The sequence below is a fragment of the Prosopis cineraria genome, unplaced genomic scaffold (assembly GCF_029017545.1).
Source record: "Prosopis cineraria cultivar Desert tree isolate PC_DT_omini unplaced genomic scaffold, ASM2901754v1 PC3, whole genome shotgun sequence".
In the NCBI taxonomy this organism is placed as follows: Eukaryota; Viridiplantae; Streptophyta; class Magnoliopsida; order Fabales; family Fabaceae; genus Prosopis; species Prosopis cineraria.
Window position 1 is genome coordinate 3171853 of NW_026555334.1, and position 27975 is coordinate 3199827.

The 27975-nt window shown below is 35.0% G+C and overlaps 1 protein-coding gene across 2 annotated transcripts; it reads left to right on the top strand.

The window, feature by feature from the left end:
• The first annotated feature begins 6979 nt into the window (after positions 1-6979).
• On the top strand, positions 6980-27749 carry LOC129305327 (cullin-associated NEDD8-dissociated protein 1). Of its 2 annotated transcripts, XM_054945388.1 has the most exons (30): positions 6980-7089; positions 7259-7359; positions 8085-8179; positions 8293-8462; positions 8834-9044; positions 10033-10198; positions 10769-10898; positions 10992-11106; positions 11233-11390; positions 11483-11606; positions 11973-12023; positions 12100-12182; positions 18758-18842; positions 18912-19013; positions 19120-19218; positions 20422-20532; positions 20616-20699; positions 20782-20922; positions 21205-21297; positions 21459-21580; positions 21679-21841; positions 21933-22172; positions 23095-23343; positions 23435-23611; positions 23700-23846; positions 23978-24094; positions 24264-24432; positions 24928-25005; positions 25089-25227; positions 27181-27749. In XM_054945388.1, exons 3-30 carry the CDS (start codon positions 8144-8146, stop codon positions 27275-27277), a joined length of 3657 nt encoding a protein of 1218 aa, XP_054801363.1. In that variant the 5' UTR covers positions 6980-7089; positions 7259-7359; positions 8085-8143; the 3' UTR covers positions 27278-27749. The 2 variants fall into 2 exon arrangements, with proteins under 2 accessions (XP_054801363.1, XP_054801364.1); XM_054945389.1 differs by lacking the exons at positions 6980-7089; positions 7259-7359 and adding an exon at positions 7182-7210.
• Positions 27750-27975: the final 226 nt, after the last annotated feature.

Genomic DNA, 27975 nt, shown 5'->3' on the forward strand with positions numbered 1-27975 from the left:
TTTAAATTTTTTTCATATTTTTATTATAAATATTTAAGTGGATCTAACTAATCATTTTTTAATATTTTTTTTCTCCTCCTCTCTCCCCTCTCTCCTTCAGTCGTTTGAATTAAGGTCGTGTATCATCTAATAAGCTAAGTCCTTATGCAGAAGCCCCTCAATTAAGAGCAATATGTGCCTGAAACTCAATCTATAGCTAAAGATGCAACATGCATTCGTTAAGAGTGAAATCTTAAATGAAAAAGAAGAAACATAGTGCCTAAAGGCTAGCTTCACATTACAAAATACCACTCAGGTAGTTCGAGCCCAAAACTTGATCTATAATCGAATAGCAACTCGCACATAAACATACATGTTGCATTTTGATGATGCTCAAAGCAATCATAATGCTGATCCCCTCTTAACATAGTGCTCAAAATGACTGAAGAGGAGAGAGGAGAGAGGGGAGAGAGAAGGAGAAAAAAATTAAAAAATGATTATGGGACCCATGTAAATATTTTATAATGAAAATATTAAAAAATTTAAAATAAGCCCCATTAATAGAGAAAATAAATGAAGAAAATGGCAAGGTGATAAATTTAAAAATCTTAGTAGTTGAGGGATAAAATTGATTTAAAGTTGAGTTTAGGATCATTTGTAACCTTTCAGGTATACTTCAGGAATAAAATTGACCTTTAACCCATTAAAAAAATAATGTGGAGCCCACAAAAAATATTTTATAATAAAAACATTAAAAAAATTATATGTGGGACCCATATAATGGTAAGTTAATGTTAAGGTAATGGGTCAATAATTTTTTGAAGTTGAGAGATATAAATGACCCATAGTTGAGTTTAGGGTTATTTATAACTCTTTGTGTGCATTTCAGGGGTATTTTTAACTCTTAACACTTAATGATAACTATTCATTAATGTTATTTTTGGATTATTAATTATAGAGTTATTGTTTTTGGAACTAGCATTGGTGAAGAGCTTAGGATATCTAAAATTACATTGTTGGAGTGGTATAAACCTAAGAATTGATATAATTGAAAATTTAATTTGAGTATATCATTGTGTTTGCATAATAGTATTAATGTTATTGATGGTTTAGAATGAGCAATAAATGATAATGAATTTAATGATTTTGAGTTTGATGCATGAGTCATGACGCATGCCTTTTCACGATGAATTATGCTCGATGATTGCTTCTGTATAATTATTACAAGACTATGATTAGAAATTGTTGAGCCTAAATTGGCCATGTAATGATTATATGATCATGATATAATGAGTTGTTGTAAATTATGTTGATATGTGAGTTGTGATAAACATGTAAGTTCTTAAATTCATACAAGTGTTGAATTATTGAGATATGCATGTGAGAATATCTTTGCATATATTCAATGAACTTGCTTGATTATAGACAGGTAGGAGTTTATCTAAGAGTAGTGGAGCATATGATTAGAAAATCCATGTGGTGTGGTTTCCATTAAATATATGCATAATGATTGGCATATATATATTTATTAAATATGCTTATTATTGCCATTAACCTACTGACATGGTGTAAGTCAGGCATGATATTTAGTATCACTGGTTTCTATAGAGAACAATATGGGTGAGGCAATTATGGCACCCTAAAATTCAAGTAGGGGGAATCCGTTGTCTAAAAGTAAGTGTGAGAGCTTTTGGTCGAGTGACCTTTCATAGTTGGGGAGTAGGACTAGTTCAGGTACTTGGGATAGACTTATATGAGTAATAACTCATGGATTTTATCAGATGATCTAAAGAGTAGCAAAAGGTGTTGCATTAATCATTCAGATTATGATTTCATGATGTCTTGTAATTAATGAGCGATTTGCCTTATGTGCTATATATGCTGATTTGATGTGAATGCCACGCTTCAATATGCTTTAATTAAATTACTTGGTTATTGAGATTGTTTAATCTCACTTGTAATGCCCATCTTAGCATTACCCTAACATCGAACATAATATCATTATGATAATTAGGATTAAGTAATTCCTTATATTAAGTTATCATAACATGGATTTAAGAAAAACTAAGTTTAAAAGTTAGGATCCCAAGAAACCTTTTTTGAGCTCAAATAATAGTTTAAAACATATAAAGGAAAGAATATGGAAGATTTATCAGAGAACAACATCAAATAAAGGCAATTTGGACACTTTAAACTTCCCTATCCGTCACGGCGCAAGTGTCACCCACCATAATGGATGGCATAAAGAGAGGATTCCCCTTGCTATGTGTTGTGTCATGGCACACCCCTACTATCATGACAACACTCTCAGACCAAATTTTGGAATGTACCGTTTCATTATCCAACATTCGATTTCAGCAATTCGAGTGTCTACACATAGCTTTTTGAGCCATCTGTCTATTAGTACTGGTTTTACAACAAAATTTTTTACCATTTAAAAGTTGGACACCTAGGTGCAAAATTATCTTTTTTCCTATCATAACTATCCAAAAATCATCAACCAAGTGCCAATAACCCTATGACCGTTTGAACTAACTTAAATGAACCACATTATACTTAATTGAGCAAATAATTACATACACATATATCTCAAACTCATTTTGGCCATTAAACCCCTAATTTTACATAAATTAAGGGATATTGGCAAAAATCAACATAGCCATACAACAATTATCTATATACATACCATTATCCCAATAATAACACTTGCACTAATATTTCAGCCTCTTACACAATTTTCAAAATATATACAATATCTTAGGCCGAAATACACCAAAATAACAACTCATCATGTAAGTATACTCAAAATAATATGTATCATAGAGTTAGCAATATATATAATTATTCAATTTAGTTACACCACACACACATACACACATATCAAGTAAAGAGCTATACATACTAGCTCTCTAGATCTTCAATAGTGTCCTCCCTCCCTTTACCCTTAGCAAAGCCTACACTTGTAAAATATTACCACAAGGGTAAGTTGATGACTCAGTAACCAAATAATTTAATCTATTCACAAGTATATCATAATAGCATATGAGTATGTAAAGTGGCAATATAAAATCTTTAACAAATACATAGCATACATGTATATCAAGTCTCATTTATACAATGCATGATCAAGCACTCGCTACCTTTTATCCTTCTTATTTCTTCTGACTAAATCTGTGGGCTAACAACACAATAGGACTAAGTCTAAGTGATTGAATCGGCTCAAGCTTACCAATCATAGGAGGCAACCTCGGCTAAAGACACCTTCACACATTTTTTACTATAAATTATCCCTTCCTCAAATATCTAGGTATCATATGCCCAACCTGTATTTAAGGTAGTACTGGGACTTTTAAACAAGAAATATTGTGCACCGGAGCCTTTTCAGTACTAGTGTCCCATATAGATTTCATACAATATGCCCAACACTAGGGTGAACTCACATCCTCTCACAATGATCATGATAACGCCATTTCAATCATATATATCTTACTTATCAGGAATACTCATGTAACAAATACTAATATTTTAAATTGTATCTGATTTCACAATCATTTGCAAATAAATAAAAAAAAAAGGTCTTAAGCATAGAATAATACTTTAGTTTAATACCACTTCACACAAGTTTATAAAACATCAACCATTCAAACATAAATCATATTTTTCACAATAGATTATGTATACTTTACGGAACTCATAACCACTTAAATACACAAATAAAAGAACTAGATTATCCAAGTATATCAATCCTTTTATATTATTGTGGCAATTGAATCACTCCTTTAAATTTCGATAGCTCAATAATGCTCGATCAATATTTAGTCTAATCTATAAGATTAAATACAAATCATCAATTATAACTCTAATAAACTCCTATTTTACTTAATTTTGGGTACCCATATCACTTAATTTTTCATTTTAGTAAAATTAACACTTCTAACACACTCCATTAGTTCATTTAACACCTAAACACTTAAGATAACAAAAAATTTCTATGGGAAAGTAGCAATTAAGAATTGCTAGACGAAATTTGTAATTTTATAGAAGTCAAGAAGCAGTTGTTGTCAAAATCTTAATGAAAAAACAAGCCCAAATGGATTGTTGTTAATTTAAAATGAGTTGTTGTTAAAATCTAAATGGATATTTTCTAATAAAAGACTAACTTAAATTAACAAGTATTCATTTGGGTTTTGATAACAAATAATTTTTTACGGATATAAATTTGTTTCAATGGTCCTTAATTGCTATTTTTTCAATTTCTATCGACATTGCTCCCAATCCTCAAACCTAGGTTTAGAAACCTAATTTAACTCCCTAAAGCTTCATCTAAACCAATTGGTTCAACCACAATCCAAGGGAAAATCAAAATCAACACCCGTTCTACCCAAATACTCTTAAATTTTGTATAAAGAAGAGGGAGGATGAATAGGAATCTTGCCCAACAAGAATCAAGCTCTAAATACTCCTAAAGTGATGTTGAATCCAAGCCCTAATAGCCCTAAGCTTTGTCTCTGATACCTCTTGCGCTCTCTTTCTCTTCCTCTACTAAAATCAGACATAACTCGCATTTGATTTATTTTAAAAATTGACTGTGCATTATGGCATATGGCACAGCAAGCCAATGTTCCATTTTGGCCACTCTCTCAAGCTCGGTTAACCCGAACTCCATCATAGTCCACTTTTAAAACTACCCAAAGGTTCAACAACGTCATTAATTTTCTAAAAACACCATTAAATCATTAATCATTCAATTTAATCAATTTATCCTTTGTTACGCCTAGAAATTCACAAATTGAAATTGAGGATGTAACATCACTTATGTTTATTAATATCTTTTCCAAGAGACATTAAGGTTAAGGAAAAAGGGGAAGCATCGAAGGCGAGACACTAGAGCTTATCTTGTAAAGCCTCAAGTTATTAGTTAATGTGTATTAATACTATTTTGCCAACATTGGGGTTAATTGCATGTGAATTATGTATCATTTACATGATAGCGCTCTTTGTATACTTAAGCATTTTTTATTGCTTGGCCTTATATGTTTGGGAAAGGCTATTGATGCAAATGTATTGATATGATTGATAATCTTTACTTTTAGCAAGATGATGTTATGGTATTACTAATATGTTTTATGCATGAAAGAGTTGTATGCATGTGGATGGTGATGGTTAATGGTTTATAAAAAGGGGATCAAATTGAGTTAAGATAAGGGCCATTGGATAGATCTTTAATTTATCTGCGTGTGGATACTTGGATTATCTTAAATGGAGGTTTGAGTAGTTAATTAGGTGCATTGAAAGTAAGAAATAGTTCTGCTTAATTTTTTGTACTGATATGGTCCGTTGGTAAAAACGAATTCTTCTCTTGGCCACAATAGATGACATAGTGGAGTAATGTATGTAGAGTTTGGCTATGGTGAATGTGCTGTATTGAGTTGGTCGTGATGAGTGGGCGCTGTGCCATAGGTCGCGATAGGTGGTCCCTTAACCATTGTGGGTGGGCACACTTTTATTGTGATGCTTGTTTCGCCCCTATTTAACTCATTTTTAATGCAAAATCAAGTTCCATGTTTATGTAATCTTTTCTACTTTGATTTTAAGTGTTTTCAAAGGCTGATACTTTATTATTTAATTTCAAATGTTTTTAGGATCCATTATTCTTTTGTTATCCAAGTTAACTAATTTATTTAATTGTAGCCATGGTTAATCCTTAATTATAAGGGCTGGTTTAATTATATGAGTCTAAGATTGGTTAATGACAGAGGCCATTATGTTACTCAAACCAATTTTGTTCTCTAAAACATTTTCCCCATAATTGTATCTAAAATATAATAAGAATTGAACTCGGTCTATGCTCTGTGTAGTTCTTTGCTTTTTTTAAAGATTATCTAGCACAATAAATGTTCAAACTTTTTTGCAAACTATCAAATCCCCTTTCCACTACCTATTACCCAGCGACTTTGATCATAAAACAATCTGACTTTTACATACCATGTTAGTCCTTTCATGTTTGCCCCAACAATAACTTTTCTCTAATCTTATGGTCCTAACATCAACAATCAATTTCCCTTAAATCTTGATGGAGCAACAAATAAAAATGAAAAATAATGAACAATAAAACAATAATAGAACAGAACAAAGCACAAGTGTACACCAATGAATAATGAAAATTGAAACTTAAAATCTCACTAGTTGATTTAGATAGGATCTTTAATGTGTAAAGCAACTATAAAAACAAGGAATAGAGTTGATCACAATCAATTGCAATGATAAAGGAGATGCTCATTTAAAATTATCATGGATTTTGCCCTAATGATTCCCATAGGCTTCGATTGGTGAAGAAAATGAAGCAAAATGGGTGTCAATCACAATAGGATGGTGAAAGAGGAGGAAGAGGTAGAGCGATCGTGAATGCGATCACAATGTGTGTAATGTTTAATTTGAGGGAGATGGGCATCTTTGTTATTATAACCTAACAAGTAAGGGCAATATTATATTTACAAATCAATCACAAATTATAGTAAGTCTTAAAGAACTTAGTTGTAGTTTCTAAATTTTATGAAAATTATTTGTAAATATGTTTGTTTCATGAGATTTATACATAATTTTCTCAAAATTAAACACTTAATACTCCTTCCATTAAAAAATATAAGACATTTTTAATCAAACCTCACTTTCTAATAAAGTAGTTATTTACTTTTAACTAACTTTATCTTTCTATATTTACTTCTATTAAACACCTTACAACAAATATAAAGTCATTATTAGTAGGAATACTTTTAAAAATATAATGATTACACCTTAAAAAATTTAAAGTGTCTTAAATTTTTGAACATTTAATCTTTAAAAAATACTTTACATTTTTGAATGGGGGAAATACTTAATAGGGAGTTGTTTGACAAAGTACAATGTACATTGGGGCCTTTCCTTGATTACACAAGAAAGGCGGGGCAATGTTCTCTGCAAAGCGATACTTTTTTGGAGCAAATCATAATCATCAAAGCGTATTGAAGGGCTAGCACCGAAGCCAGCAGGACTCACTGAGTCACACTTGAGCGTTTTCAGACAGAAGGAAAAAGGCAACCTTGCTTCTACCCCAGCTTGCGCCATCCCTTGGTAGGTCCCTATTTTCTTTGATTTTACGGCTCCTTTTTGCTCATGGTGGCGTCGCTCGGCCGTAACCCTTCGTTTCGGTCCATCTTCTGCTGCTCCCGGCGGTGGCCACTCCTCCATTCTTGTATTTGACTTTCTCTTTACTTTCTGGTTTCCTTTTTTCTTTTTTCAGCCAGTCGCACCTCAGTACCGACACAGTCTTTCTGTCGCAACGTCTTTTTGCGCCGTTTGGTTCTAGGTTTTGGGCTTCTTCAGGCAATCTCTTTCGTCTATGTGGGTAAAAGTAGTGGTTAAAGTGTAAATGTCTTTGGATGTGGAGGCTGATTTCTTAGGTTCTTTCTTATGGGACTTTTGCATGGTAGCTGCTTGCATTTGACAGTGGAAGCTTATGGCTTTTGGATTAATGTGTTACTCTGGTACATTGTTGTCGTTCTTGGTTTTCTATCTAATTCAAGTTGAGAAAAGACAGGCGTACCCTGTAAAGAATCGGGTTTGAAGTGTAACCAGTACTTGCGATCGTAAAGAGGAATTGATGTAAAATTGCAATGATAATATATTCTCAATTTCATGGCACCCTGAAAAGGGACTATGGAATGGCCGACAGTTCTATTTTGTTCCTTTGAATGTATTTACAAATAATGCTATACTGGTTGTTTTCTGTCAATGATATATATACATGAAGAGGTTGTGAATTTGTGACAAATCTCATGCTGATTTTTTCTATTCTTGTACAAATAGACTGGAGCCGTCTGCAATGTAGACGGTGCTGTCATTCTTTCTCCCAAACCAGAAAGCATATCATCTTGGGTTTCTTCTGCGTATCTCAACAGTAATTAACCTGGGGACATCGTCCTCTGAAAATGGAGTAGCTTGGTCTTCATTGAAAATATAACTTTAACATTGAACTTAAGTTTTCGATTGATTCATTTTTGCATTGAAAAATTTATAATCTTTGATGCTATTAGTTTTCTCATTTATTTCTCTTCTTTACTCTTCAGACTACTGATATTTGGTGAGAAATCATTAAAAGAGACACCTGTCATATAATCTCGCAAACATGGCTAATCTAGCTTTGACTGGGATACTGGAAAAGGTATGATTATTTTTATGAGTGTATCTATACTGGCCATATTTCTTCACATACTCATAAATAAGGATGTTCATGTAGGCATATGTGAGGCTTAAATATTTCTTAATTTCATGCAGATGACGGGCAAGGATAAAGATTATAGATACATGGCCACTTCTGATTTGCTTAATGAGTTAAACAAAGATACATTCAAGGCTGATACTGAGCTGGAGATTAAATTGACAAATATCATCATACAACAGCTTGATGATGCAGCTGGTGATGTTTCTGGATTGGCCGTGAAATGGTACAGCCTCCTTTTGGAGTCTCTCTTTGACATGCATTGTTTATAACAAAAATGTTTGGAGCTATTAGTCAAGCAATATGCCCTCCTAATGGAATCTCTTGCTTCTTGTTACGCCTGTCGTGATGCTTTTTATGTGTGCTTGAGTTTGATTGTTTTTTGTGGTTGAATTTCATGTAAGATGAATCAATTTGATAGCTAATTAACTTTTGCTGTGAATAATTTTCTTGTTCAATGGCCAAAAAAAAAAAAATAATAATAATTTGCTTGTTGATGTTCCTCTTAAGTTGTAGATTCAGGCTGCTATTAAAAAATTATTTCAGCAAAATATGACGTTGCAATGTTGTGAACTTCTTACCTTTTTAAAATTGCAGTCTTGCTCCATTGGTGAGGAAGGTGAGTGAGCCAAGGGTTGTGGAAATGACTAGTAAATTATGTGACAAATTGCTAAATGGGAAGGATCAGCATCGTGATATTGCCAGCATAGCTTTAAAGACAATTGTTGCTGAAGTTTCTACAAAGTCTCTTGCTCAATCTATTCTTGTTTCTCTCTCACCACAATTGATTAACGGAATTACTGGCCCAGTAAGTTCTTAATTTTGCTAAACCATACTCTTGAAGACTGAACACTAGAACTGTGCCCATATCTGGATGATACCATTGTCATCGATTTTCTATCTTCCTCTTCTATTTCCCTCCATGAATTCCTTATTATTAATGTAACCCAGTCTATTTCTAATCTGATGGCTTCTCATATGTTGATATTTTTGAGGAAGAATTTAAATAAAAACTTCAGTGTCTTCTTCTTCTTCTTCTTTTTTTTGCCTCTCTGAAAGAGTTTTACAGTTTTATGTTCATCTATGAATCTACAGACTATAGTGTCACATCCCTGTTCAATTGCGCACCCTTGGTACGCATGGTAAATGAGGATTTTCTTCCTTTTCTTGTCGAGTTGTCATGTATTATTCTTGGTACTATTTGCTTTGCACAACTGCATTTCCTTTGCTGACATGTTAACCAAGGAGTTCTTTTCCATTTTCAAATGCATCAGTAAATAAAATGTGGGTTGTTTTGATTTCTATATTTTGGTCCAGTGAGCTCGATTTGATTCTTGAGGTAGCATATCCTGTGGTAAGATGTGAAAATTGCATTTTTTCTGCATACTTGTATGATGAAAGGTTGATTGGAAATCTATTGCTTTCTTCTCTTCTTGCCTCAGCTAGCATTTCCAAGGGTGAAAAAAGAAATCTATTGCTTATTTTAAGATATTAAGAAGGAAAAACAAAGAATGGGTTTTTTTCCTGGAATGTGTGCCTCTTCTTCCTCCTCCTTTTCAGTGGCCTTCCAGAGTTCTCCTAGCATTGAAGTCATCTGCATGGCTTCTAGTATATGCTTTTATTAATGAAACTACATGGAATAACAGTGCTACAATCTAGCTTTTATGATATATATTGAAATATTAATGTTATGATATTGATTGTCACTTTTGGACCACTTCCATGCTCATTGTGAATTTTGTTATAGAATTTTTCTCACTGGAGATTAAAATTATATTACTCCTATATATGTACAGGGAATGGGCTCGGAGATAAAATGTGAATGTCTAGATATTTTATGTGAAATCCTTCATAAATTTGGGAATCTGATGGCATCTGACCATGAGCTGTTGCTGAGTGCTCTGTTGTCTCAGTTGAGTTCCAATCAAGCCAGCATACGTAAGAAGACTGTGGCATGCATTGGTAAGACATGGTTGTGATTCTTGATATTTATGAAATAATTGTTTTTTAAAAATAGAATTTATAGCTTGATGTTTTTTGTTTTTGTTGTTATTGGGATTTTTTCGAATGTTGTCAAATTTGTATTTCTTTGCCTTGGATTGATATGCTGTTGTAAAAATTTTTATTTAGACTTACCTTTAGCATCTTTTCAAATTTTCCTAAACTCATTTAAAGCTGTGGACAAGTAATTTGTGTTGTCGGGGGCAACTTGTGTCTGGGGGATAATTTTGACTGTAGGATTTGATTGGATAAGCAGCTACTTTCAGATGGACTAAATGTTGATTATATCATGTATAATCTCTTTATTGTGATTGGTGAACTATAATAAGACGTTGAGAATTCATGCATGTTCATTTTCTATGGAATGCATTGCATATTGATTGGATCTACTACACATAGTTGCTAATTTTGCACAAACAAACTTCAGAGAAAACTGTTATCATCCTTGATGTGATTGCTTTCATAATTTCCTTCAAATTTGACCATGAAGTGAAAGTACATTTCTCTTAACATACTTTTTCCACTTTTCAGCTTCTCTTTCTTCAAGCTTGTCAGATGATTTGTTGGCAAGGGCAACAGTTCAAGTTGTTGCTAACTTGAAAAATAAGGCTCAGAAGTCAGAATTGACCCGCACAAACATTCAGATGATTGGTGCTTTAAGGTATGAAATGTCTTAAGGTATGGAATGTCTCTCACATTTTCCTCTCCTTCTTCATCATTTATTAATCAAGTTACACTTGAGTGTTATTGCCAGTCGTGCTGTCGGTTACCGATTTGGACCCCATCTTGGAGACACAGTTCCAGTGCTTATTGATTACTGTACAAGTGCCTCAGAAAATGATGAAGAACTTCGTGAGTACAGCTTGCAGGTGCTATATTTGTTTGTCTTCACTCATATTACTGTGTGATTTAGATGATGATTACCTCAGAACTCTGTACTAATTTATTTAATATTCTCTGCCTTGCATCTCCATAATGTTAACATTTAACTGCAGGCACTTGAAAGCTTTCTCCTCAGATGTCCAAGAGATATTTCTTTTTACTGTGATGAAATTCTTCATCTTACCCTGAAATATCTGAGTTATGATCCCAACTTCACTGACAATATGGATGAGGATACTGATGATGAACAACATGAGGAGGAGGAGGAGGAGTATGTGCATTGTTTACTTGTCTGCTAGTAAGGCAGTAATGTATATCTGACATGCTTGCTACTTAGGCCTAAAATACTATGTCCTTTTGCAGTGAGAGTGCAAATGAATATACAGATGATGAAGATGCCAGTTGGAAAGTTCGAAGGGCTGCAGCTAAATGCTTAGCTGCTTTAATTGTATCCCGTCCTGAGATGCTTTCAAAGCTGTATGAGGAGGTATCTTTGCCATCAATTTGATATTGTTTCTTGTGTAGAACATGTTGATTCCTTTCCCCTTTAGTTGTTGCTTTCCTGGTATTGTTTTGTCTTTCCTAGTTGAGCCTTGACAGTTTTGATTACTAAACTCAAAACTGAACCTCTTTAGGTCATAATTTTTGAACATTTTCTTTATGGGACCTACCGTCATGTTTAGTTTGTGTTTATGTTTGTGCAGATATGATTGAATTCTGTAACGATAGATCATTTTTTATTCTATTAAATATCTTCTATAGAGGTTACATCTGTATGTTTTTTGTGTATAGCTGGTTCACTCTTTAGCCTTTAGCTGCATGGTTTGCTAACTTGAGCTCTCCCATTTTATAGGCTTGTCCAAAACTGATTGATAGATGTAAAGAGAGAGAAGAAAATGTCAAGGTAGACCAAAGTGAATATTTTACTTCAGTCTTCCATAACACCACATGGTTGCTTATCTGACATGGCTGTGTTGCAGATGGATGTATTTAATACTTTCATTGAGCTCTTGCGTCAAACTGGAAATGTCACAAAAGGGCAGATTGATGTAAATGAAACAAGGCAAGTTACCTATATGTTTTGAAAGCATTCACTTATTTTGAATTGACCTTTGGATCTGTTTCTGTTTCTGTTGCAACTTTTCATTCCAAGATCATATGTTATGGATACCTTTTTTAGTAGTGTCTTTACTGAAGAGTTTAATGATTAGACATGAACTAAATGTGGTGAATATGTTAAATTTGCCATTTACCCCCTTCTATTACACAACCTTGTCTACTTCCATATTTATTGTTGTTGACTGGTAAATTGATATTGAAAATAAAGATGTATGGTTAAACAATAATCTATTACTTGTTTTTAAGGGTTAAGGTCCAATTTTGCCCTTATACTTATTTTTTAGAAATGTTGGGCACCTATACTCTTAAATCGGGCAATTTTACCCCTGAACTATTTTTTTAAGGAGCAAAAAACCCCCTCTCTTAGTCAACTGATAATTTTTCCATTTTCTACTGATGTGGCATGTGCGTGGGGTCCACGCACAGTGATATAGAAAACTTTGACCATATCCTTTGGTGTTAATTTACCCCTTAACTCTTTTTTTAGGAGCTTTAGGCACCATAAAGTCTTGTTAAAATAAAATTTAAAATATTAAGTATTTTAAATATTATTATTTAAAAACATTACATCACCTAATTTAATATTTTTGATATTTTGTAATTTTATATTAAAAAATGAAGGAAATGAACTTCCAAATTAACGAAGGATTTTTTTCTTCTCATCCCTCCATTTTGATTTTGTTAGGTAACTTTTTTTTGTAGCACATTAATGGAATAAGTAATATCTTTCAAATAAACATTTTTGCTGTCATATTATTGGTCTTGATTTGTCATGTTTTTTATTTTACTCCTAACATTGCAACATACAAAGAGCATTAAATTTGGTTAGTACAATATTTTGGAGGAAGATCGTTAATTGACCAAAAAAATTACAGAAAATGGCCTAAAAATTTGAGGAACTTCACCAGTATTAAAAATATAAGTAAATTTTGATATGCATAAAAGGCGTAATGATTTGGGCATTGTTTCGGAGAGAAGATCGAAGAGCGATATGTAAAAAATAGGAAGTCATCTATACATTTGTAAAATGCTAGTTTGAGTTGTTAATATTTAAAAAGTAATTTATGAATTTGAATGAATTTTTATAAATAATAATATTTAAATTATTAAATATGAAAGTATTTAATATTTTGGCAATATTTATTAAAATTTATTTTACTAAGATTTCAAGGTACTTGATGCTTTTAGAAAAAAGATTTTTGCATGCCCAGTGCTCTTGGAAAAAGAGTTTAGAGGTAAATTAGCATCAATGGACATGGTCAGAGTCTTACTTGTTACTATATGTAGGCCTCACGCACATGTCACGTTAGTAGAAAATAGCAAAGTTAATGGCCTCCTAACAGAAGGGCGTTTTTGGACCTCGAAAAAATACTTCAAGGGAAAAATTGCCCTACTTAAGAGTAAAGGGCGTTTTTGCCCATTGTAGAGGAAGGCCTAAGAGAACACTCTTGGAAGTTGTTGAACGTGATCTCTTAATTAATAATATTTCTAAAAGCTTAATAAATGATAGAGCACAATGGCGTCTTGCAATCCATGTAGCCGACCCCACCTAGTGGGATAAAGGCTGTTGTTGTTTGTAAGAGTAAAGGGTGCCCAATGCTTCTAAAAAATAAGTACACGGGCAAAATTGGACCTTAACTCTATTTGTAATATGTAAACTAAAATGTAAACATCAACCAGAAGACCCTTTATCAATAAGGAACAACTAAATGTCATGAAGCTTCATTATAATCCTTGAGAATCAGTAATTATGGCATATAGTATTTTGAAGGACTTCTGTTAAGCATGATGTAAACAACATTTTCGATGCATCCTTTATGGAAATGACAATAGTACAAATATACATCCTTGGTTTGTATCTTTGAACATCCTTCTATAGTGTGCATGGGCGTGCTTATGTGTATGTATATATCTGTATGTCAATTTATATACCCTGCATCAGGAAAGAGAACTTACGGTTCCTGTTGCATTTTGTTTCTAAGCTAGTTTAAGCCAGTAATATTTCTTCAGCTGCATCCCCTTGCATTTTTCTCTTAAAAGATTCTGCCTCATTTTTTTGACTTAACTTTGTGTTATTTGTTTGGGTGTTATGGTTGGTTTACATACACTCCAAAAAACTTGTGAAGAGAATTTCCTGTGCGGCACTTCCTAAGCTAGTTTTAGCCATATATGTGTCAGGCTGCATGTACTGTCATCTTTTGTTTTCTTTTTTTAAAATTTTTTTTGCCCTTTTCATTTTCTTTCTGTTTGTTTCCCATTTATGCCTGAATTTTTCATGAATCTTTCATAAAGTTGCACAGGAAGTGAGACATGTTGAAAGTTATGAATAAAGGGCCTGTGATTAGGTATTTTAATATTTAATATCTAGGATTTAATACTCAGTATTTAATATTTGATATTTTATTTTATTATTATTTACCATTAGGTATTTTATCTAGTTTTTAATCATCTTATCTTCGAGAGCTATTAGATAAATTTAACCTGGAGTTATTAGAGCTAGAGGGGCAAGCTTGTTGCGTCAAAACTCTATTTATACCCATGGTTTTGAATAAAATAACGTGAACTAAGAAAATGCAAGAAGGTTTAGTGCTTTCATCATGGCATCAAAGCCATGGTCAGCACAACTCTGACTGACATAATGGGCAACAAAGCGATGACCAACCATGTGTCTTTGACCCCTCAAGCAGCAACTTAGATAGGTGACATTTTGTGCGCTATTTTGAAGGTCTTCATCTTCAACATGTCAAAAACAGCTATGTTTCAGTTTGGCACCTATCAAGACTTAAACTCTGCCTTAGATGTTGAAAAGCAACAAGAATAGCAAGGTACTTTTGAAATTCCAACGTTGATGATCATCATATCACCTCTCACATGTTGGATGGTGATAATTACCTCCAATGGTCCCAGAGTTTTTTGATGTTTGTTCATGTTCATGGAAATATCTTTTGGTTAACACTATTTCCAGAGATTTAATTGCTGATAGAGTGCAATGACGTTGTGTAATCTATATATCCGACCGCACTGAACAGGATAAGACTTGTTGTTGTTGTTTGTGTTCATGGAAAGGAAGACTATCACGTAGGTTGTGGTTCTCAACCAAAAGAAGATTATGCCAAATGTGCTACTTGGATGGCAGAGAATAATCAAGTAATGCCTTGGCTAATTAATTCAATGATTGTAGAGCTTGGTGAAGGATTTATATATATCCAACAGAGAAGAACATTTGGCAAGCTGCATGTGATGTCTATTCCTCGGTCTTAGATACAACAGTCCTATTTGAGGTGAAGGGCAAACTCTACGAACTAAAACGGCGCTTCATGTCTGTTACAACCTTCAATTCCCTTGTCACACTTTGGCAACAAGTAGATGTGTATGATAGTAGAATCAACAACGCTACCTGCACTAGATGGGTTATATTACTTAAAGGGAGACAAGAAGATTAATGCTTTTGGTTTGATAGTTGAATTAGATGAAATAAAGACGCTTCATTATCTCATGGATATCTTAGTTTTGATGATTTTAAACTTTTGTACTAAACTTGTTTGAATAAAAGATCAGATTTTCATTTCCAATGTGATACTTGTCCCTTAGCAAAGCAAACTAGAAACTCTTATAACTCTCATGATCATGTTCCCAAACCACCATTTACTATGATTCATGGCGATGCATGGGGATCCTTTAGGGTAAAAAGCTTGAATGGGGCTTTATGGTTTGTCACATTTATTGATGATCATACTAGGTTGACTTGGATGCAACTCTTGAAAGAAAAATATGAAGTTTCAAGAGTTTTACCCTATGGTGTAGGCTCAATTTCAAACAAACATTAAATTCTTAAGATCAGTGGAAGAGAGTAGTTTAAGTTAGTTAAATTACCTAACCAATAGTGAAATTATTCGTCAAAGCTCATGTGCATACACTCCACAACAAAATGGGGTGTTAGAGAAATGAAGAATCATCATCTTTTAGAAGTTGCCAGGTCACTTATGCTTGCCTTAAATGCACTCGATTCCTATCAGGGGTGAACCAATCCTTATATCTGCCTATCTCATTAACTGTGCACCGTCAGGAACCCTCAAATTCAGGACCCCACAAATCTTTCTTGAACACAATCCCAACAGCCACATTATGTGGTTATCTTTAAGGATTTTTAGATGTATTGCATTTGTGCACTATTACAATGGGGGGAACTTGAGCCTAGAGCCACTAAGTGTATCTTCCTAGGTCATTCTTCCACACAAAAGGGGTATAGGTGTTATCATCCACCTACACAAAGATAATGCACCACTTTAGATGTTACCTTTCATGAAACCACACCTTATGCCAGACTTTCCATTCAAGGGGAGAGAACACACGATCAAAACTTCATGGGATGTCTATTTTATCTCTAAAATATGCTAGCAGACCCTAGAACTCCACAATGTAGCCTTGAAACTCAAATACAGACCCTTTAACCAACCTATCAGAACCTGAAATTCAGCATGCAGACCCAGAACCTTCAAATCTCAGTACACAAAATGAATTGCAGGAGCAGAATAATGAATTACAGATACAAAATGAGTCTTTACTGCAGCATCTGGTGCATCATAACTGAGTGCCTGAAGCTTATCAGCACCAACCATCAACCTTTGGCTCAAGTCCCATAATTATTATTTTGCATGGCTCATTGCACTTAGAAAAGTGGATGATCATGCACTTATCATCCTATTGGAAGATTTGTCAATGTAAATGGGTGTTTACACCTAAATATAATCCATACGGCAGTGTACACAAGGACAAGGTTAAACTTGTTGCCAAGGGATTCACTCAGACTGAGGGCATTGATTCCCAAAAACTTTTTCCCTGTTAGCAAAATTTAATACTATAACTATACTTCTATCACTGTTAACCTCGGTTGGCCACTATTGCAGTTAGAATTTAGATGTTAAAAATGTCTTCCTAAATGGCAAGGTAGAGGAGGAAGTTTACATGGATATACCTCCTGGCTTTGAGTTACACAGTACTCAGAACAAAGTGTTCAAATTGCGTAAGTCTTTATATGGCTGGAAACAATCTTCTAGAGCATGGTTTGACAAATTTACGGCGGTGATAAAGCAAAATGGGTATTAACAATGTCAAATGGATCACACTCTATTTGTAAAATATGCTTCTAAATGGATAACATAGTCTTCCAATTGTCTATGTGGATGATATAGTGGTTACTAGTGATGATAATTATGAGATCAAGAGATTGGAAGAACCATTTGCCTCAAAATTTGAAATAAAAGACCTAGGAAGTTTGAAATACTTCCTTGGTATGGAAGTAGCTAGAGCCAAGGGAAATATTTCTATCTCACAAAGAAAGTATACTCTAAAGTGGGACTAAAGTTTGGAAGAAACCAGGGTGTTGTGGTGCAGGCCAGCAGAAATACCCATGGAAGCCAACTATAAAGTGGGGCTCAGAAAGAAGAACCTCCACCTGCAGCTGACAAAGGTAAGGTACTCAGCTCACTCACATTGGGCTAAATATTGCCTTCCCAATGAGTGGTGTTAGTCAGCTCATACATGAAGGAAAAGTAGAACATCTCCAAATGGTCCATAGAAAAAGCGACACCTGGTAAAGGACTTTGCTTCAAGAAAGGATCTTTGAGAGCGGTGGAAGTATACATAGATGCAGAGTGGATGATAGAAGATCAACAATGGGTTATTTCCTCTATGTGGGAAAATCTAGTTACTTGGAGAAGCAATAAATAACCTGTTGTATCTTGGAGTAGTGCAAAATGTATAGAGCACTAGCTCAAGGTATTTGTGAATGTATATGGCTTATTAGACTACTAAAAGAACAAGCCAGCAAGGAGGGACTGATTAAGCTTTTTTATGATTACGAAGCTATAATCAAGATAGTAAAGAATCATGTCCATCATATGGTAGAACAAAGCATGTGGAGATTGACCAACACTTATCACAAAAACAGTTGAAGTAGATAGTTGAGGTATCATATGTATCTTCTAAAGGTCAATTGGCTGACCTTCTTATAAAAAGCCTTCTAACTCTAAGCAGGTAGTTTGACACACTTATTGGCAAGTTGAGCTACAAGAGGAGCGTTGAAGGTCATGAATAAAGGGCCTATGATATTAGATATTTTAATATTCAATATCTAGGACTTAATATTTAGTATGTAGTATTTTGATTTATTATTATTTATCCGTTAGGTACTTTATCTAGTTTTTAATCATCTTATCTTTTAGAGTTATTAGATAAATTTATTTTGGATTTATAGAGCTGGAGGGCTGGCTTGTTGCCTCAAAACTCTATTTATACCCTTTATTGAATAAAATAACATGAACTGAGAAGATATAAAATGCTCATTCGTTTTCATCAAGGCACATGTTTAGTTTACCTACAATTGTTAATTTTAAGAGTAATTTCATCTTCTACTATTGCTCCTGTGACTTCATTTTTTATTTTTCATTGAGCAAGTTGTACAATTGTCTTGTAATGTGTGTCATTTACTTACCATGTTAATATTGGCATGTGATGCAGTCCTCGATGGCTGTTGAAACAAGAAGTACCAAAGATTGTCAGGTCTCTAAATAGGCAGCTCCGTGAGAAATCTATTAAAACTAAGGTAGGATTTTTCAAGAGTAGATAGCTGATTCATTAGCTAATTAGAAGGTTAACAATTCTGTCTGTACAGGTTGGTGCCTTTTCTGTTTTGAAAGAACTTGTAGTTGTCTTGCCCGATTGTCTTGCAGACCACATTGGATCACTCATTCCAGGAATTGAAAAAGCCTTAAATGTAATAATTATTGATTTTAATTGAAATTGTTTTTTATTTGGTTTCACTTATTGTAGTTCTGATTTTGTGACCTTCTCACCAAATTTTCCTCCTTGTTTCTTCCCAGGACAAATCTTCTACCTCAAACTTGAAGATTGAAGCCCTAACATTTACAAGATTAGTGTTATCTTCACATGCTCCTGCTGTTTTCCATCCTTATATCAAGGTAAACAGCCATAGCTCATACTGGAGGCTTCTCCCTGTAGTCTGTATTTGTTTGATTCACTCTTTGATTTGGTTTATGGATATTTAAAATTGAATATTGGCTCTTTGGAAATAACTGTATTGTTATTAAGCATTACAGCATGCAGTAGCAATGCTGTTGCTGAAGTAGAGGTAAAGTATATTAAGTTCTTTAATCTAATGGTGAAACCGACAACACCACTTGATGGGAAGAAAAAGAAAAAGAAGTAATTAAAGATATTAAAGATTTGTGGAGATTGGAAGATCAAATATATTTTATTAGGATATTTTATTAATTAGTAATATTTTTTTTAATTGTTGTAATATTTGAATTATTATTATCTTTTCATTTAATTTTAGGATTTCAAGAATTTATTGCATTTAATTCTTGGGTTAAGGTTGAGGCTTATAAATAGCACCTTAGCTCATTTGATATAGATGCACATTTGATTGAATAAGATTACTGTTGTCTTGCTTCTCTTCTTGGTTTCTCTCTTCTCACTATATTATCTCTACTCCCGTTGTCTCTTTTTTGTACTCTCTTTCCCCTTCTTCTTCCCCATTCTGCATCACCACCACTCTTGCCCTGTCTAAGTTGATGAGAAGAAAAAAGGCAAAAAGGTTATTTAGTGGGTTTTACCTATCTGGATTGTGAAATGTGGGCAATTAATGTCAGAGAAAGATCTTGGAGTTGAAAGACTTTCTTGGGCTCTTTGCTGGTTAGAGTTCCAGGTTTCAGGTCTAGCAGTTCTTTGACACATTATATCAGTTCAATTCAATTCTCTTTGTTAAACTTTTTCATGCAAAGATAAAATCTGAAATGAGCATATATGAGAAAAAAGTGGGCGAAGCATCTATTGAGGGAAAAATGATAGAAAATCGTTTAAGATGGTTTGGACGTGTATAAAGAAGAGGAGAGTGGAACGGATTATTTTTAGCCATGTTAAGAGGGGTAGAGGAAGGCCAAAGAGAACACTTATGGAATTTGTTGACCGAGACCTCTTAGTGAACTTTCTTATAAGTTTGGTAAATGATAGAGCACAATGGATCTTGCAATTCATAGAGCCGACCTCATCTAGTGAGATGAGACTTGTTGCAAACTTTTTCATGCAAGGGAAGGGACATATGTGCTTGTGTATGATCAGATATGATAGTTTTCATTCTCACTAAATGTTCCTGTTTGCAGGCTCTTTCTGCTCCTGTTTTATCAGCTGTTGGTGAGCGATATTACAAGGTCACGGCTGAGGCATTAAGGGTATGTGGGGAACTTGTCCGTGTTGTGCGGCCACAAATTCAGGTGCGTGCATTTATCCTCCTTGGCCTTGGGGCTTGGCTTGATGTTAGACTTGTTACTAAAAAATGAATGGCTACATGGTGTAGGGTGCTGATTTTGATTTCAGACCATTTGTTCATCCTATTTATAAAGCCATTATGTCAAGGTTGATAAACCAAGATCAGGATCAGGTTAGTTAGATATGGAAGGTCTTCTGCTGTAATTTCTTTTAATTTTTTCAGCATGTAATAGATAACATTTTTCTGTCTCCAGGAAGTTAAGGAGTGTGCTATCTCTTGCATGGGTCTTGTTGTGTCAACATTTGGAGACTATCTTAGTGCAGACTTACCTGCATGCCTTCCTGTACTTGTTGATCGGATGGGAAATGAGATAACCCGACTTACAGCTGTCAAGGTTATTTAGTTAATTTTGGTGATTTGCAATTGGTTAGACTTATGACATAGAAACATGATTTTATGGCGAGTAATGTGATTTTTGCAATGTATTACTTTGTATAAATGTGAACTTTTACAGTTTGACTCATTCCTGTTGCCCTTCCCTTTTATGTAATCAATAATAGGCTAGATTTGTCTATGCAGTAGCAGGTTGGCTTGCATCATTTTGACAGCATACATGTCAGCATGTGTTTGTATGTCTTTTGACTGTGGTTATTGAACGACATAGTTTTGTATGTAGGCATTTGCTGTCATTGCTGCTTCCCCACTAAAGGTGGACCTGTCATGCGTACTGGATCAAGTTATAGCAGAGTTGACTGCTTTCCTACGAAAGGTGCGGAAATCTTCTTGGATAATCTTTTGATTTTTGGATGTAACTGATTAAAATATCATGGTCTCTTCTACAATTTCTTGCTAAAATGGAATGGATAATTCCTAGCTTTTTTTCCCCCACCTCAATAATTCCTAGCTTTGCTTTCATGGTTTCAAAAACAGGCTAATCGTGCACTACGGCAGGCAACCTTGGGTACCTTGAATTCACTTATAGTTGCTTATGCTGATAAGATTGGTTCATCTGGTTATGAAGTTATTATTGTTGAACTTTCAGCTCTAATAAGGTTTTTCTTAGTAGTATATTCTTTTGGGTTGACTTTATTTTACTTTGGCATAGACCCTGCAGATTAATTCTCCTTGTTTTCATCACCTGCCCTATTAGTGACTCAGATTTGCATATGACGGCTCTTGCTTTGGAACTCTGCTGTACATTGATGGGTGACAGTAGGTCTGGTCTAAATGTTGGTTTGGCTGTTAGAAACAAAGTTCTTCCTCAAGCTCTAACATTAATTAAAAGCCCATTGTTGCAGGGGCAAGCTCTTCTGGTATATTTTCTGCTATGATGCTGAACTTGTCTCAATTTTTTCTCTTGTATAATTTACATGCATGTTAAAAAATGTCTTGTAAATAATGCAGGCTTTACAGAATTTTTTTGCTGCTCTAGTCTATTCTGCAAACACTAGTTTTGATTCTCTGCTAGAGTCACTACTTGCCAGTGCCAAGCCTTCTCCACAGTCAGGTGGCATTGCAAAACAAGCTTTACATTCTATTGCTCAGTGTGTAGCTGTTCTATGCCTTGCTGCCGGTGATCAGAAGTCCTCATCTACAGTGAGAATGCTTACTCAAATCCTCAAGGATGACATTAGTTCAAATTCAGTAAGTTTTCTCTCTAGTCTTTAAGTAGTGCGGTGATTTTTTTTTTTGGACCATCAATTTTCTTGATGTCTTCGTATTGCTCCATACTTTTGGGATAGAGAGTGATCATATTACTTTAGAATATTGGAATTGCATTATGATGGAGACTTGGTAGCATGGTTTACAAGTCTCACATTGAGTAGTATGAGATGCTCAATAGGGTATTTAAGTGAGTTGGTTCTCCCATTTCAACAGCTAGCATTTGAGGTAGGGTTCATCCCATTTAGGTATCTATTAATTGGTATCAAAGCCTGGTTGTCAGCGGTTCTAGAGAGGGATACCCTTAGAGGGTTTTAACTAGTAGTAGGTTGAGTTAAGTGCCATGGAGTGCAACTGCTAGGGCATTGGCTTTTCATGGGGTGGGCGGGTGGCTAGTTGATGGAGACTTTCATGGGTTGTTTAAGTGGGTTAATTTCTCACCTCCACAGCTAGCTAGGTAGGGTTCCCCATCCTACTTAGGTACCCATCACTTTATTTTTCTGTTTATTGTCCTTTTGAGCTTCAGTTTCTTTATTTTGCCTCTAGTAAATATAATACATTACTGCTAGGGGAGAACATTGGGCAGTTACCATCCTGACAGACTATATAAAGTTGGGCTTAAATGGGTGGGATGACTATTTTGTAAAATATCTTTATCTTGACAAATCTAACTTCACATGCATTTTAAGTTGTAGACTTGATTACCCTGAATGAACCAAAAGACGAATTCCACTTGTGTGGACCTATCAACCTTCCTGAACTTTATCTAGATAATTTGATTTTTAACTTTTTGTATGGTCGTATTGAATTGGGTTGGTGGGTTTTGCATGCTCCCAATCCCTACACCAATTATAGCTCTGATTGTTCTTCATCTTTATTGGATTATTCTTTTTCTTTTTGAAAGGCTAAGCAGCACCTTGCCCTTCTATGTTTGGGGGAGATTGGTAGAAGGAAGGATCTAAGCGCACATCAGAACATAGAAACTATTGTTATCGAATCCTTCCAATCTCCTTTTGAAGAGATAAAGTCTGCTGCTTCTTATGCTCTTGGTAACATTGCTGTTGGTAATCTTCCCAAGTACTTGCCTTTTATCTTGAACCAGATTGATAATCAGCAGAAGAAGCAATACCTGCTACTTCACTCTTTGAAGGAGGTTGTTGTCCTAATGAACTCTAATCTAATATGGCTTTTGCCTTCTCGTTAGCAACTCATGAATCTGTGATTTTCCTGTCGCTACCTTGCAGGTAATTGTGAGGCAATCTGTAGATAAAGCGGAGTTTCAAGAGTCTAGTGTTGAGAAAATACTTAATTTGCTCTTCAACCACTGTGAGAGTGAGGAAGAGGGGGTTCGCAATGTAGTGGCTGAGTGCCTTGGTAAAATTGCACTTATTGAACCAGCAAAACTTGTTCCTGCACTCAAGGTATCTGATTTTCTATGGGAACCTTGTGATTGGTTATGTTTTTCTATTTGATATTTGATGGTTTCTTTGTATTTTGAATTTTCTACAGGTTAGAACAGCCAGCCCAACTGCATTTACTCGAGCTACTGTTGTCATTGCTGTGAAGTACTCTATTGTTGAGCGTCCTGAGAAGATAGATGAAATCATATACCCTGAAATATCATCATTTCTGATGCTCATTACCGACAATGACAGGGTGAGTTAGTTTTTGATCACTGAAGTCACGAAAGAAATGTTAGTCACCATCTCTGTTTTTAGATGCATGTCACCGAGCATCAGGTACTTTATGGCTTGAACCTATTGGGAACTGATTTTATGAGTATGCAGCATGTTAGGCGAGCTGCTGTCTTGGCTTTGAACACATTTGCTCACAATAAGCCAAACCTTATCAAGGGGCTTCTTCCTGATCTTCTGCCTCTTCTTTATGATCAGACAATTGTGAAGGTAACTTATGACTTGTTGGAGCAGTCTATTTGATAGAATTTTTTTTTAATCAAAACTATTAGATGGAAACATTTTGTATATTATATTATCACATAGAAATTTGACTCTCTTTTTATGTAAAGCAATTATAATTGTAAATGGTCTGATTTTTGTTATTTATTTCTGACAGCAAGAACTAATAAGGACTGTTGATCTTGGTCCTTTCAAGCATACTGTGGATGATGGACTTGAACTAAGGAAGGCTGCTTTTGAATGCGTAGACACATTGCTGGACAGTTGTCTTGATCAAGTTAACCCCTCATCATTTATTGTTCCTTATCTTAAATCTGGTTTGGATGGTGAGCATTTGTTTCAAAGTTGTTTATTTGCTGGCTCTTTATCCTGCTATTGCCCTCTGTTGCTTCTGATGCTGATCTATTTTTTATTTGACCCGTGGGCGTATTATTCTTATCACATTTCATTAGGATGAGCTTGTTGATAGTAGAGACATAAAATTGACAGAGTCATGGTCATCCGGTTTTTTTCCAACAACAGTTATAATATGATGTCTGTATTTAGTTGTATTATATCATAATTAATATATGTTTATATTGGAAGAAGAGTAATTCCTTTGTTTATATAGCATACTTTGTGAGGTTCTTGAGTACATCCATGTTAAAACGTTCCCCTTGTAATTGAATTTGAATTTTTTTTTTGGCTTTATGTATTAATTGGTGAAGGCTTGTTGTTTCCCGCACCCACTTAGTGGGATAAAGGCTTGTTGTTGTTGTTGTTGTATTAATTGGTGAGTCGTTGATGATGTACTGCTAATTGCATGGATACATTGTTTTCAGATCATTATGATGTTAAAATGCCTTGCCACCTCATACTCTCAAAACTGGCTGACAAGTGTCCTTCTGCAGTGCTAGCAGGTTTGTGATGCGTCTCTGAAGATGCTAAATTTTGGATGTGTAATGTTTCTGTTCTTTTAACTTGGTTTGGATTCCCATGTCAGTGTTAGACTCGTTGGTGGACCCTCTCCAGAAGACTATTAATTTCAAGCCAAAGCAGGATGCTGTCAAGCAAGAAGTAGATCGTAATGAAGATATGATTCGAAGTGCTCTTCGAGCTATTGTATCCTTGAACCGCATAAGGTTCGTATTTTCTTCTCTTTTAGAAATAAGCTTTTTTTTTTTCACAAATTACTTTTGCTGGATAACACAACGGCTAGGAAAGCTAGAGTAACACTGACACACTGTTCTCTCATCGTTGAGAATTATTTTATATGAAACTGTTGCCAGCAGTGAAATCTAGAAGTATCATGATTAAATATCAACGAGTTGCATATTTGGTTTCAGATTTGATTGTGTTTTATCTTGTTAGTTCAAGACCTTGCTGATCGTAATTGTTCAGGGTAGAATCAAGGGCCTGTTTGGTTCAATTGCAGATACCCTTTGTAATGCAATGTAATCTTAATCATTATGAATGTGTCTGATATGTTATAAACATGCAATGATGTTTATTTTTACTCAAAAGAAAAATAAAAAATTGTGAAATGACTCTTTTGCCCTTGGTCCAAAAAATAGAAAACTCCGTAGTGCCTTTTCTTCCCTGGTGAGTGGTGATGGTTTTTTGACGTCAGCACACAACAAATCCATACACGCTAACATTTTGGCAGTGTGAGTCTGAATGTTATTGACTAGAAAGAGTCGACATATAATACAAGTAGAAGGAGAGAGATAACAATCAGAACCCTATATTTTTTTCCTAGGAATATGAAGAAATAAATACTGTGATAATAAGAGATAATTTCAAATCAAATAAGAAAGGAAAATTAGGTTAAATATTGAGTTGGGCCCGCTAATGGTAGTCAGCCCATTCTCAGCACACACAACATAAATCAAAGATAGAAGGGAGGAGTGAAGATTTGAAAATAGTCGATGGCGTGGTATGAAGATGAAGAGAGATGGAAAAATAGATCTAGGAATCAAAGCTAAAGGCTTGGGTGTTGCTGCTGACAGCCTCGAGATCTAGAAATCATTGATGGCATGGAAGGGCATTCACAGCAATGAAGAGTGAGTTGTGGAGAGATCTGGGGAGAGGGAGATGTTCATGAAGTTCACAACTTCAGACCTGATGGACGATGAGGTGTGTGATGGTGGAGATGAACCTCGTGAAAGAGAACACGAGTGATGGTGGATGTGAACCTGGTGGAGGAAGTGAATAATGGTGGGGATGAGAAATTCCGGCAAGGTAGAGAAGGGGAGAGAGAAAGGGGGGGAAGACATTTTGGGGGTATCTTGTGTCTTTTCGCATTAGATATTGAGGGCAAAAAAGACTTTTAAAACCCTGCAATGGACGGTAATCTCATTCATAGGGGGGACCTATTAGTGGAGATTACCAAAATTTTGAATCTGGATTACCATTGTAATGATTATTACCATGAAAAAGCCCAACCAAAAACACGCTATGGTAATGGCGTTTGGTTTACCGTTGTGAGGCTGCAATAGGGTTGAACCAAATGGGCCCCAAGTCTTGAGATTCTAGTTCTTTTTCCATCAATCTTGTCAAGTGTCTAGATGTGATTTCCATGGTAGACAACATTGAAAGCTTAAACATGTGAAACCTACAATCCCATATATGCTGGTAGTGTTGAGTGTTCTTCCGGCCACCAATTGACCATTTATACTTCAGACAACTTGTGGGAGACAAGCCTTACTTTCACATATGCCCAATTATAATACACACGAAAATTTTGTTGCCAGCTCTCCCTCAAGTTACAAATCTTTGGATCTTGGACCATAAATGTCTGTAGGAGGGGGAAATGAAAATAAAGGAAGAGACCGTGATAGAAGGGGTGAAGTGACCCTTGTGAAAAGGCGTGACAGAGAAGCGATACAATGATTCTGTTAGAGAGATATGGGGATGCAGAAAAAAAGTTAAGTCTGGACTGAGGAGAGTCTCTAGCCTCTTGAAAGCTAGGGAACATTTTTTCCCTTTTCATTCTCTTCTACTTTCCCCTCTAATTTCTTTTATTTTCTTTTTTCCTTCCAACAACTATTTTGCTCTTAGACATCATTATATCTTTGTCAAATTGTTTATTGCAGCGGTGGAGATTGCAGTGTCAAGTTCAAGAACCTTATGAATGAAATATCAAAATCGCCAACTCTTTTGGAGAAGTATTACTCAATCCGCAATGAGTGATGGATAGATGTGGACGGAATTTTCGGCTTTGTTCATGATAGAGTGATAAAAGATGAACTGCAGATCATCTCTGCAGGTAGCTGAATTTATCTTGATGGGAAAAGTGATATGCATTGATTTTAAATCCTTTGATGCATATCTTGAGTGTTAAAACTGGGTACTTGTGCCACAAGAGGATCCAGTTGATATGATCTTCTATGAGGATTTACTAGTGGTAATTGCTTGTATAGGATGAAAGATTTTGCCCTTTTTGTTGTATGCATCATATCAATTAGCTAAATTTTTGATGATTAATTCCGTCATCAACCAGGCTGAAAAACAAGCACAAGCGCCAAAAAAAAAAAAATTATGGAATCATTGGAATATTTTTCTTTCTGGCTTGCATGATATGGCAGACTACTTGGAAATACTTGTGTGCTCCCCATAATACTAAATCTGGTTCTTTTTTCAAATTTTATATTATTTCTGACGCTCTATGGGAATCTGGAAAAGAAATACCAAAAGAAAGGAGAAGAAAACAGGGGAAAAGAAATACTGGTAGGGTCCTGTGGTCTGGCAGACGAAGCCCGTTCCAGGCTGCCATCCAATCTGTGGTGATTTCAGACCGGACTTCAGGTTAGTCATTAACCCGGTGTGGTTTGGCCCTTGTACACCCCTTATTCTCTTCACAAGATCCAGCTCTCATAGATTAATACGCT

Coding starts and splice junctions, on each gene's coding strand:
- LOC129305327 (XM_054945388.1), top strand. CDS start 8,144: ATGGCTAATCTAGCTTTGACTGGGATACTGGAAAAG. Junction 11,107..11,232: donor TTCGTGAGTACAGCTTGCAG/GTGCTATATTTG, acceptor ATTTAACTGCAG/GCACTTGAAAGCTTTCTCCT. Junction 19,014..19,119: donor GAATTGAAAAAGCCTTAAAT/GTAATAATTATT, acceptor GTTTCTTCCCAG/GACAAATCTTCTACCTCAAA.